This window comes from Leopardus geoffroyi, chromosome B1 (assembly GCF_018350155.1).
Source record: "Leopardus geoffroyi isolate Oge1 chromosome B1, O.geoffroyi_Oge1_pat1.0, whole genome shotgun sequence".
Classification (NCBI taxonomy): domain Eukaryota; kingdom Metazoa; phylum Chordata; class Mammalia; order Carnivora; family Felidae; genus Leopardus; species Leopardus geoffroyi.
In genome coordinates this window covers 14779916-14792152 of record NC_059327.1, presented here as the reverse complement: position 1 = coordinate 14792152, position 12237 = coordinate 14779916, and the positions used below count along the sequence as shown (strand labels likewise).

General features: G+C 51.5%; 1 protein-coding gene across 1 annotated transcript in view; it reads left to right on the top strand.

Moving 5' to 3' along the window:
- The window catches only part of ENPP6 (ectonucleotide pyrophosphatase/phosphodiesterase 6), a 118269-nt gene that overhangs the window by 95369 nt on the left and 10663 nt on the right, over window positions 1-12237 (top strand). The window contains exons 4-6 of the mRNA XM_045452889.1: window positions 201-342; window positions 1263-1442; window positions 4379-4516. Of these exons, the coding sequence (XP_045308845.1) occupies window positions 201-342; window positions 1263-1442; window positions 4379-4516 (460 nt within the window). The remainder of the gene's footprint in view (window positions 1-200; window positions 343-1262; window positions 1443-4378; window positions 4517-12237) is intronic.

Sequence of the window (12237 nt, the reverse complement as noted above, 5' to 3'; positions counted from 1 at the left end):
CCAGGCGCCCCATGGCATGTCTCGATGCAGTAACCGTGTCTCTCCCTTGGAGATCACCTTGTTCATTCTCAGGTGTCGGCTTTTCCTGGCCCACGGGTCAGGGTTTGGGGGATACACCAGTGTCACCGCTGCTGGGTGAACGGGGAGGAAGCTGGTGGGCGTCCCCCTCGACTTCACCTCTCTCCCCCTGCTCCCTCCAGGAGTGGCCGGGCCGACCTGGCAGCCATCTATTATGAGCGCATCGATGTGGAAGGCCACCACTACGGCCCCTCCTCACCGCAGAGGAAAGACGCCCTGAAGGCCGTAGACAGCATCCTGAGGCACATGACCAAGTGGATCCAGGTAAGCCCGAACCGGGCCCACCAGGCCAGTCTTCCCTCTCGTCACTTTCTTTCTGTTTGCTTGGCTGTCATAGCCCTCAGCATCTTCCTTCTTACTGTTGTTAGCTGGCGAGGCCGGCACAAGGCTGCGACGGGTCTCTTTTCTTCACACGACCCCTCTTCAGACACCAAGAGATCCCTTGTTTCGCTGCCAGGCCCGCAGGACTGGAACGACCAGATCTGCATTATTACCCGGAGCCGGCGAGATGGCCCAGTCCTTTATCAGACCTAACAGGCCTGGTAACCGGGTTCAAGTGGGCATGGAAAACAGACCTGGGTTCTGTCCCTGATTCTGCCACCCCCTTGCTGGATGACTTTAAGCAAGGTATTATTTGTTAAAACCTTCTGAGCTTTTTTTTTACACATGTGTAAAAATGGGTAAGTGACAGTCCCCACAGTACCACACAAGCTTGTTGAAAGAGCCAAAAGGAAATGAAAACAGAAAGGGTACCTGGAGAGGCAAAAGCCCAGTAGGAGTGGGGAGCGCGCTCTCACAGTCCCCCTCCTCAAAGTGCGTCTGTGGTGATTCTGAACTGCCCTCATCAGGGCAGAAAAGTACACGATTCAGTTTACAACTGAGGACCTCTCCTTTCCCCGTAACTTATAGTTTAAAACACTTCTTTAGGGGCCGCCTGGGTGGCTCAGTCCGTTAAGCATCTGACTCTTGATCTCGTTATCAGGTCTGGATCTCAGGTTCATGGGCTCATGGGATCGAAACCCCGTGTCAGGCTCTGTGCTTGGGATTCTCTCTCCCGCCCTCTCCCCCCCCCCCCCCAATAAATAAATAAACTTTAAAAAGCCCACTTCTTTACACGATTTCCGGAGTGAGAGCGTCTTTCCGTGGCCGAGGGCGCTGTCCTGACGGCCTTTGTCCGCCCACAGGAGCTGGGGCTGCAGGACAACCTGGACGTTATCATCTTCTCGGACCATGGGATGACTGACATTTTCTGGATGGACAGAGTGATCGAGCTGGACAAGTACGTGAGCCTGAGTGACCTGCAGCGAGTGAAGGACCGAGGGCCCGTCGTGAGCCTCTGGCCAGCCCCCGGGAAGCACTCCGAGGCAAGGAAGCGCCGGCCGTGGGCGGAAGGGCGGGGGCCGTGGGCGGAAGGACGGGCGGGTCCCACGAGGGGAAGGGAGAGCTCCACGCCCTTCTTCACCGTCGCTCTGGGCCCCACCTTCGCCCCGTGGCTCTCGTGCTGAGGTAGAGCCGAGCCAGGAGCTTGGCCTCCGGTGGCCGTGCCACTCACTTGACCTCTGCCCAGTGGCTCGCCCTCCTGCGTCTGCCTTCTCTGAAGCAGGCACGATGGCACGTGCCGCACGCCACGTCGGTGGAAATTCAAGGAGGCGAGGGGTGTGCAGTGCTTAGCGCTTTAAGCCCTCCGCCCTCCGCCAGGGCTGTTTTATGACTGGCCAAGACGCAGCACTTCCCAGGCCACCCTGGGGGACAGCGGATGCGTGCAGAGAACGCTCTTTCTCTGGAACAAAGCTGCCAGTCTGATCTGTTTTCACCAGGGACGTGGAGATAAGGATGTGATGAACGAGCAGAGGCCGAGGCCCTGTGTGCCACGGGTCAGCTCCTTATCCAAGGAGCCACACTGCTTGGGTGCAGATCCCAGCCCCGGCGCGGACTGCTGTCCCGCGGTCCCCATGACCTGGCCCCACTGCTGCCTCTGTGTCCGGGCCCATGGTGGTGTCGTCACAGCCGCCTCCCGGGCTGTTGCAAAACACACGGAAGCAGGCTGCACCCACCCCAGGGACGACGTACATGTCACTTGTTACGGCGATCACCATTGCGAGGGGTCGTTCTCAGGGGGGCGTGTTGAGGCCCCACAGGGTGCTCCCCACAGGCACCGCCCTCCAGGAGCTCAGCACCCAGAGAGGACTGGACTTCTCCTTACCCTGCTCCGCAGTCATTATCTGGCAGTTCTTGCTAAATCACGATGAGAAAGTGAGGAGCAAGAGGAACCGCTGGCCGACCGCTTCGCCCCACGTCGCCCTAGTCCCCTTAAGTGTACGCGTTGGGGCTTCTGCCCGCTCCCGGGGAGAACTTCCTGCTCTGGACCCGGCAGCGGATCTCATCCTCCGGGGAGGCTGGGACCGCTGCCGGTGGAGGTGCCAGGAACAGGCATTGGGCGGGCCCCGGTGCCTCCGCCCACGGCAGGGACGTACTCGGCGATGGACGGTCGTCAGTATCGATGGAGCACTGCGCGCAGCGGGCCGGGGTCTCTCCGCTGGGCCCCGTGGCCCCCTGCCATATACACGCTCACGATCTGTCTGTCTGGGGGGTGCCAACACCGTCCCCAACAATGCCACCCCTCTCCAGCCTTGTCCCGTTTCCTAGGCGGACGCCCCGTTTTGTCAAGTTCCGTGCGGCGGAGGCGGAGGTGCCAAACCGGTTTGCCGTGTCCGCACGAGCTCCCTCGGTCTGAAGCTGTGACGCGTGCTCCACACACTGGCAGGTCCCACAGTAAACGGCTTCTTGCGAGGAAGTTCTGCTTTCTTGGCAAGGAAGAGCATCCGTAGCTCCCATCTGGCGCCCAGGGACGTGCCGCCCCCAGAACGCTTGCGCGCCGGCAGCTTGCGGGTTGCGGGCCGGGAACAGCTTCTTCCAGCGCGGCGTTCGAGCCAGGCAGTGCGAGCCGCCTGAAGCAGTTGGTGGATCATTTGCGAGTGGGGGCTGTGTTTGGGTGACGGCTTGTCACGTGATGGACACAACAGTTTGCGAGTTCTGCTGTATGTCATCAGATTTTTCGCTTATCCCAAATCTGTGTGCAAACGCATCCACTTTCCTTAAGAACCGTGGCTTTTCTCCAGTAGGAAGTCAAGTGGGGTCATCAGAAACCCTCTGCTAAACAGCCTGAAGGCTAATTAGACTCCAGATTTGCGTTGATAAACTCAATTCTACATTCAGTTCTGCCCAGGAATATATGCCCGACTTGGCAAAGGGCCAACAAGTCCAGCTCAACCAGTTGATTTGGATGTTAAGCCATAAACGTTTCAGCTGCTGCTCAATATTGGAAATATGTACAGAGTTTACACCCTCATCATGACATGAGTAGCGTAGTGAATGACAGACAATCACTAGTACTTTCCAGATTCAGGTGGAGGTAAGACATGCTCTAGGTCAAATCAAAGAACAAATCCTCTTTCTTTGATCTTAGTGGTATTTGACATCAAGCAGACCAATTCCTCACTTGCCTTTTAATTTTACTACAGAGTTTTGGACATACACAAGTTTTGTAATTTGTGTATTAATTATTGAGTAGACAAATTATTATAAAATTATTATAAAATATCAAAGTAGAAAGGGGCATCTTACGTTCACATGACCACCGCTCATGGTATCTCCTGTATGTCTTCCCAAACCCCATCACCCTTTTTTTGCCCCCTCAGAGGAAACTACTCTCTTAAATTATAAGGTATCAGTTCCTTAATTCTCTTTATGGTTTTACCATAGATTTCTTTAGTTTTGAAGTTATTCGGAGTTCAGGTAATAATAACAGTCCTGTCTGTATTCGTCTGCAGCTTGCTTTATTTTCTCAAACTGAGATCCCCGAGACGTCTCCAGGTGTTCTATGTAGCTACAATCCATCCATCTTCGTTGCTGTATAATATTCCACTGCAGACCCACACCTCCATTCATTTTCGCCCTTCTGCTGTCGCTGGGCATCTGGGCTGTTCCAGTCTGCAGCATAAATCCCTCTTCCTGTCTACAGGTGTACAATCATGAAGCGTGATCTCTAGATCTCTAGAGCTAGATCTCTAGAGCTAACTTGGTAGGTGGGGGGTATGTGATCTTCAGCCTTACTAAATAAAGTCACCTTGTTTTCTGAGATGTCCAGAAGTTTCTCATTTTTATGCAGTCAGACCTGTCAGGTGTTTTGGTAATTTCTTTCTCTGGTCTATAAAGTTCTCCCTCTCCCCCAGGTCCAGTAGATACTCACATGGAGTTAAGAGAGAGAATGCAAAACTGGCCATTCTTGTTATCTTTGCAGGTATATAACAAGCTGAGAGCGGTGGAACACATGACCGTCTACGAGAAAGAAGCCATACCCAGCAGGTTCTATTACAAGAAAGGGAAATTCGTCTCTCCTTTGACCTTAGTGGCTGATGAAGGGTGGTTCATAACTGAGGTAATTATAAAATTATGGCACTATGTTCATTAGACAAATTCTATCAAACAGCTGACGGTAAGTAATTACTCAGCTTTTGCACTTAAAATGTTTTGTTTTCACTTAAGTGTCCTTCATGGCATTACTTTAGAGACTCCAAAGTCTTGGTCAGGTGACTTTGTGGACACAAACCGTAGACTTGGCCCCAGAGGCACATTTAGACTTCCTGGCTCCAGACTTGCTATATTTTAACAAACTAGCCTTAACTCAATTACCCAGGCTTGCACTGTAACCTATTCGGTTTAAAGCAGAATGATTACTGTGAACCAAAGCAATCGCGTTAGGGCGGTGAAGACCAAGGAGGGGCTCAGCTTTGCTTTCTCCTTTAAGGGAAATGTTCGGCAAACGAAACTCCACAGATCCAGGTCCCCAGTTGGCCAACTTGATTTTACCGAGGAGATGACCTTGCCTTTGGGGTCCAAACTCTGATTGCCTCGTGCACGAATGGCTTCAGCAGTTCCTGCTCGCTGGCCTGGACTGCAAGCTCTCCAGGCTCTGGGATCAGCTTCTGATCTCAGGCCAGTGTGGGAAGGCTCTGGCCTTCAGGGAAACCAAGGTCAAGACGTGTCTAGAATCAGTTTGTGAAGAGGGTGTGCGTGGGTTACCACAGACATTGAGTTTGAGGATGGCTTGCAGACAGCCCAGACTGCAGGGCAAAAGAGACTGGCAGGTGTTGGCACATGGGAGCCGTTGGTTGACATCAGTGAAGTATGAGGACGCACGACTAGAGTTATCTGCCGGAGAGAGGGCAGGCAGTGATCAGCAGAAACGCCGGTCAGGCAAATGGGTGGAGGTCTGGGGACCTAGGTGTGGGAAAATGGGGGTTCCCTGGCATGAAAATCGGTGACTCAGGAGGCCTGAGTCATTCCTGTGTGCTCTCAAAGAGAAGCATCTGGTCACCGAGGAAACAAAACAGACCCAGTTAGAGATGTCAGTCTGCACGGTCCTGAGGCCAAGCTGGGCTGTCTAATCACACTTTGGCTTCCACGCCATGTGATTGTAGAAGTTTCCAAGAAGGTCCCTCTACCTCCTCCTGCTCCCCTCCTCTGGGAACCAACATGCTTCTTTCTTCACTTTATCACACCGTTTGACATTTACCTGGAGCGCGATTCTTCTAGGCTCCTGGCATTTTCATTTGTAATGATTTTCTCGCAGCTTTGCATTGAACACACATGCAGCCAATTGGGTCAGCTGGGTGGGTGCCTGCACGACTTTATTCCGTAAAGCCAACTTGGCAAGCCACTCACAAGAGCTTACAGTTTGAAACTCTCTCAATTTAGGAAATTCTGGTGGAATTGCTGAGTTTTTCAAACAAAGAGATGATGACGGTCCATCTGGTTATCTGTCACACGTGTCTTTGCATGATTATTTGCATCTGTTGTTTACCTTCTCATAGTTAGCTGAAGGCAAGGGCACTGAGAAGCTGGCTCATGGTAGGGAGGGATTACCGAGGTGATCTGGAGTAATTTACGGGAAGACAGTCTTAGTGGGAAGAGTGGCGAAGTCGGAGACACTGCCCAACTGCCGAGGTACCGTCTCAATTCCAATGGGGGAGGCCCTGAGCCCCTCCAGTAGGGTAGGATGGGCAACAGTGAAGCTGCTCTAGCTGTAAGTGCTTTCTAGAAGGTGCGCATCATGGCAGTAGCAGGGAGATGCACGTTTCTTCAGTGAGTGACTAAAACATAGCGATGGGGGGACCTGGAGGTATCGGCACGATGCTCTTTGTTATAAGCCACAGACCGCTTGAATAACTGTGCCTGAACTAGTAAAGACTTCCTACCTCACATAACGGGAAGTCTGGAGGTAGGCAGTTCTAGGGTTGGCTCATCCTGCAGTTCAATCATGTCCATCATATCAAGGCCCGATATGGTTCTTTTGGCTTTCCCTTCAGGGTCACAAGACGGCTGCCACAGCCCTGAGCATCACATCCCTGCAGGTTCTCCCAAAGCAGGAAAGAAGGGGTGTAGCTTCTTGTATATACGTCTCCTACTTTTATTAGGGAGCAAAAAATACATCCCAGAATCAGAGGCAGATACTGGTTTCATGGGACTCTCACAGTTATAAAATTTGGGGGGGGGTGTCTCTCTTTAAGAAAAGAACACATAATTATAAATATAAAATTAGGTGTAGGGACTTGAAAGAAACCCATGAGAGTGAGGAGCCTTGATGCTTAAGCTTCTTTAACTGCACTGTACGTCCGCTTCTGCCCAGACCCCACTAGCAAGCCTCCCCCTGGGTCTCATCCATCAACTCAACAGCGTGGCTAGAAAATTCCTGCCTTGAGTCCGCTTTGGTCCTGAGATCTAACATACGCTGCAGCGTGGACCAGGGCACCACAATCGCAAGACAGAAGTGATACAGAGGCTCTGGAATGAGGCGCACGAGTCCCTGAAACTTAGATCACAAGGAAGAGGAGGTGAGAGGAGAATGAGGACAAACTTGGTGACTAGCTGGCAGTGGCCCGCTCACAAAGCCCGGTGACAAATCTGATGGGGCCTCATCACTGCCTCCCCGACCTCCCAACACCCCTCGCCTCTGCACTGAGCGTCCAGGTATCTGCTCTTCTGCAGGAAGCCGGTCAAATCACGTGTCTTCTGAGGGCGAGCCACATGGTAATTATGCACCATACTGCATACTATGTTACATTATGTTATATTTTGTACATATCACATGATTACACACATATGCATACATATGTTTGTGTAAATCAGAACTAAATCAGTTAACAGGGGCCGCCCAGTGTTTCACTGTATGCTTTTCAGGAGTGGGGGAAGAAGCCACAAGAACAGAAAGGAAGAATGTCTAACGATGGACAATCGCTTGAAAAGCTTTTTGAAAAATATAGAATTATTTCCAAAAGGAAATTTGAGATGATTTTTTAAATATTTTGAAGCAGAGAGTTTTTTGTTTTTTTTTTTTTTTTTTTTTTAAGAATGAAATCAGAAGTAAGATAAACAGGATGTGAAAAAATAAGATCCTGGAAAGATTAGTGTTGACCCACCAAATACAGGGACCATCACTGTTAACTCACCCAGCTTTAATTAGTACTGCGGTCAGGAATCGACATTGACCACGTCTGGTTCACTAGAAACTTTACAACGACTCCTCCCCCACAGTTTCAAGGACACGAATACAGTCATTGCACCTTTTGCAGGTAATAAACCCACGAAGAAACATTTCTTCTTAAAATTTTGGTCAACAACAATAATAACAGTTATCTTGAATGAAGTACCTCCTGGCTACTGCGTCTGTCCCTCCCGATGAGTCTGCGTAGAGGATATTGTTAGTCCTGAAAGTAACGCACCACAGCATAACGTGGGACACTGACGTCACTCTAGCTTCCTAGCAGCCAGCTCAGAGATGGTGGCACACTCAGTTACCTTAGTCTGACTTACAGTGTCTGTGAGTAATGTAAAAACATGAAATGTTTCCCTGGCAAACCATGGTCGTCCCTGAGTCCTGAAAGAAATTAGATGTCTTTCAGTGACTCCTTTTTGTACCTCAGTTTCCTAGATTGAATGAATGCCTTCATTTTACTCCCCTCCTTGAATTTGTGGATTTTTGTCCCAAGACTCACAGGTGAAAATTAGAATTTCTGATTCTCCCTTGATAGAACATAGGGTTTTATCTCTTTGTTTTCTGAAAAACCCTAAAGACGCATGTCCATCCGTTTCCTTGTTGTCTTAGACTTTCTTCTGTTACACCTTTCTGTTGTTCGTTATACTTCCTTGACTGCAGAGAATCGAAAAACTCCATTCTGTATCTTTGCTCCTGCTCAGAGCTGGGCTGTCGCTCTCCCCACGTGGTAAAAGAACGTTGTGTTTTGCTCCGTCACCTGCACGGCAGCGCGGAGCACAGATGATGACGTTTCTGAGCTAAACCCCACTTGGCGTCTGCAGCAGGACCAGCTTCTCAGCCCGGAAAGCCGTCTCCCTGGCTCTGGGTGTGGATAGCAGAGGAGTCTTTTTTCTGGTTTAGACACGATTAGAAAAACAGCTGAGTCAGGACGATTTGGTGCCGGTTGGGGCCAGCAAAATAGAGCCGCATCTCCCCATCCTGCCTGTCTTTGGCCGCCATGCCGCAACATGCAAGATTTGGCTTCCCTGGCGACACTGCCCCTCCCATGTAAACACCAACTTTTTGCTACCGATGTAAGCCTTGCAGACTCTAAGGCAGCTGCTCTAACGGGAAGACTTAACTGAGCTCATTTTTTTAACGGTCACTTAGAGAGCTGTCACTGAAAAAGATAAAGACAGGGAAACAGATTTAATTTGTCACCTGGAATTGCACAATTACCCAGTGTGACTGCTGTTGCTGCGGCAGAAAAGCAAGCTCCCTGGCCAGTGGCTCCCCGCAGCTTGCTTCTACTCCTGCATTCTTCAATATCTGGACTGGATTTCCGACTACAGCCAGTCCTTTCCCTGGCTCTCCTCATGCAAGGGCGGCAGAGGACCGACTAAACACGAAGAGGAGAAAAATCCAGGCCGCCTGCCGAGGTCCAGCCCTGGCCTGTCACACCTGCCAGGCTCCTTTCTTCAAGAGCTTCCTAACTGATGTCCCCACCCCCTCTGCTCCCTAAGACCTGGTCACTGTCCCCTGGAAACCTCTTGGCTTGTGCTTGCCAGGGGTCAAAGGCCATAACCCTTCAGGAGCCCCCCCACTGCCCAGTCCCCAGGTTTCACTTACCCATGCTCCACCCCCATCTCTCCTCCAGGGGGCGCCCGCACGCAACGGATTTGGTCAGACAGGGTCGTCCCACTGCCTTCAGGAGGCAGGTCCAGTGATGCTGCATGTCCTTGGCATATGGGAACGTCAGGAACAACACGGGAAAAGGCAAAGTGGACAGGTACTGAGGGTAGCTTCCGCCGAACTCAAGTGCATCCTTCCACCCTCCACGTCCATTCCTCCATCCACATGCAGCTTTGCCCCGCTATCCGGAAGCGGAGCATTCCTATGAAAGCTTCCGTAAGCAGAAATGGCGCAAAGCAAAGAAGCAATTACCATTAATTTATTTGGAAAAATTTATGAGCTTTCCCAGGCCCCCCCAAAATGACCTCTCTCAGGCTTTTCTGATACCTTAGGTCACCTCTTGCTAATGGACGCACAAAGCAAATCGACACAAAGCCCAGATGCTCACAGGAGGGGTTCAAAGCTCTGGTGGTTTCCAGGGAAGGAGCTGTTCAGGTACGCGCTGCCTCTGTAAAGGCTTACTGCAAAACCGATGCTGAACACTGTGTTCGCTTTCCGTCTTTTTTTTTTTTTTTCTTCCCAAAACAGAAATCCTCCTTGAATATCTTTCAGTCAGCAAAAGCAGGTTACTAATGCAGCTCTTTTCGTAAAAGCAAAGTTGTGTAACTCGAACTTACAAAAAGCAGGGGATACCTGTACCTAAAAGATCAGCCTGTACTCAGCGGGCCCCGGTAGCATCAGTCAGAGCCCCTGGGGTGCCCTCTCCTCCTTGACTCCCACCTGTCCGTAAGCTCAGACACCGGCTGTCCCGTGAAACACCCGGCTCCCCCCTAACTTCCTCCAGCGTGGAATTCTCATAAAAGGCGGACTCTCTCCCCTGCCTGCTACATTCGTGTGTCTGCTTTCGGACTCTTCCTTCTTGGAGCATAAGCTCCTCGCAGGCAGGCCTGTGGCGTCTTCACCTCCCTTTTCCTCCGTGGAACCCGGTACATGACAGAGGCTCAGTACGTGTTTGTGGAATATGAATTGACAGATGAATTACTAAATACGAAGACCATTGATTCCGGGCTGCTTATCAACAGGCTGTTCACTTCGTAGGTAACCAAGTAAGCAGAGAGGAAGGCTGAGTCAGGAAAGCCTTTCCTTTTCGCTCTTTATTAGCTGCCCCCGGAGAGACTTCAACAGGGAAAGGGGGTTTAAACCAGTGATGGCTGTTCTGCTAGCTTCAGCTAGCCCACAGCTGGAGCCCAAGTGTGGGACGCAGCAGCTCTCGCCAACCCCTCCCCTTCAGGGCTAAGTCCTGTGGCCTGTCCTGGACAGCGTCTACCTCATGCCAGGGTGCTCAGAAAGGGGGGGGCGGCCCCAGCCTGGCGAGGGACCGTAAAACATGGCACTTCGTTGCCGATCTTCTGGGCTCACTCCTGTCCGAGTGGAGAGAAATACAGGTAATCCGGGCCTGAGTGTCTAAGGGAGGCCAAGATTTGTCTCCAGAGGAAAGATTTATTTTGAAAACTGGCGAAGGATGTGAAATGCCAGGCTCAATTCTAAGGTCTTCGGTGGAATGGCAGTTAGGCACGGCCCCAAAATATGTTGGGAAATCAAGACAATCTGGAGAACGTGGTTTCTGAGTTTTAGTGGCAGCTAAGAGTGGTGTTGTCCAGGCCCGACTAATTGAGCTTCAGGAAGTCGGCTGTCGAGCGCCGGGAGCTGCTTACTTTCTGGTGGGGATTCGGGTCGTCTGGGGGCACACGCACACCCTCCTCACCCTTGGCACACTTCAGTAAACACGGCCCTGGGGGGAAAGGAAAGGAAACAAGGAGCCCGATCCGCTCTGTGCTGTCCACCCCTTCGCTGTCCTCCAGGGAATTCTGCTTCTCTTGATCCCTGCTGGTTTTGCTCCCTGACATTTTCTGTTCAAAGGATTAGGCTGGGTGTGGCAACAGGGCTTCCCAGGGTCAGAGCAGGGCCCGGGGCCTGAGCAATTAAATTCTGTTTTAGGAAGAGGCAGCCTCCTAAGATGCAGGGAGAGGAACTGGTAGGGAGACCTCTTTGCACTGCTGTGTTCCCGACCACCACTCCCACGGGCCTCCAAGGAGTCAGGCCAACAGGAAGCCTCTTGGGAGAGCCACGGGGGAAACCCAAGAAACGGGGCCATAGTGGAAACCGTCGCTCAGACTTAACCCTAGCAACGAAACCACCCGAGCCAGCCAACCTGCTGTCGCTGCCACAAGAGTTTTAAGTGAAGCCGCCCCTGACTTGGACACCATCGGGTGCCTCTTTCAGCCTGAGATGATGTCAGAAGTTTCTAGTCTTTTCTGGCACATGGGAGGTTCCTCTTACAATTGTGTCCTAGGAGAATAAAGCAGATTTATGTTTATTAGGCCATTCACACACTTCGGATAGGTGTTCACATGTTATTTATGTTCATCTGACCAGATTTCAGTTGTGTTCCCCCAGAGCCCCGGAGATTCAGTGAGATGCCTCATCGGGGAGAAACTCGGGTGTCCAACCCCGCTTCACTGGAAGAATGACACTTTTAGCGGTTGAGAGGAGGGGTGGTAGTCAAAAAGTTTAACCACCGGTACCCCACAGGCCCCGACCACTGAGACTGGATGCCGGATGAAATCAGCCGGTAAGGCCCCACTGGTTCCTGCAATCCTCTGTGAGCAGATTGCGTGACTGATTCTTTTCGCCCTGAGACCCTGCATTCCCTCCAGGAGGGGGGCCCTAGGCTGCTAGGCTCAGAGGGCCTGAGACACAGACTCGGACCTCAGCATGGTAATCTAGTATAAACAAGAAGTGTCCTTAGAAAGGAACGGGTAATTTAACGTAGCACAAGACAGGTGCCGGGAGAATCGGTTTCCAGACCTGACTATGTGTCCCAACCACGTGGGGAGAGATTATTAAATAGAGATATTCCCTGCCTCACCCTGACCTACTGAATGCAAATACCCCAAAGTAGGTCCCCACAGAAGCTCAGGGCGGTCTCTGCA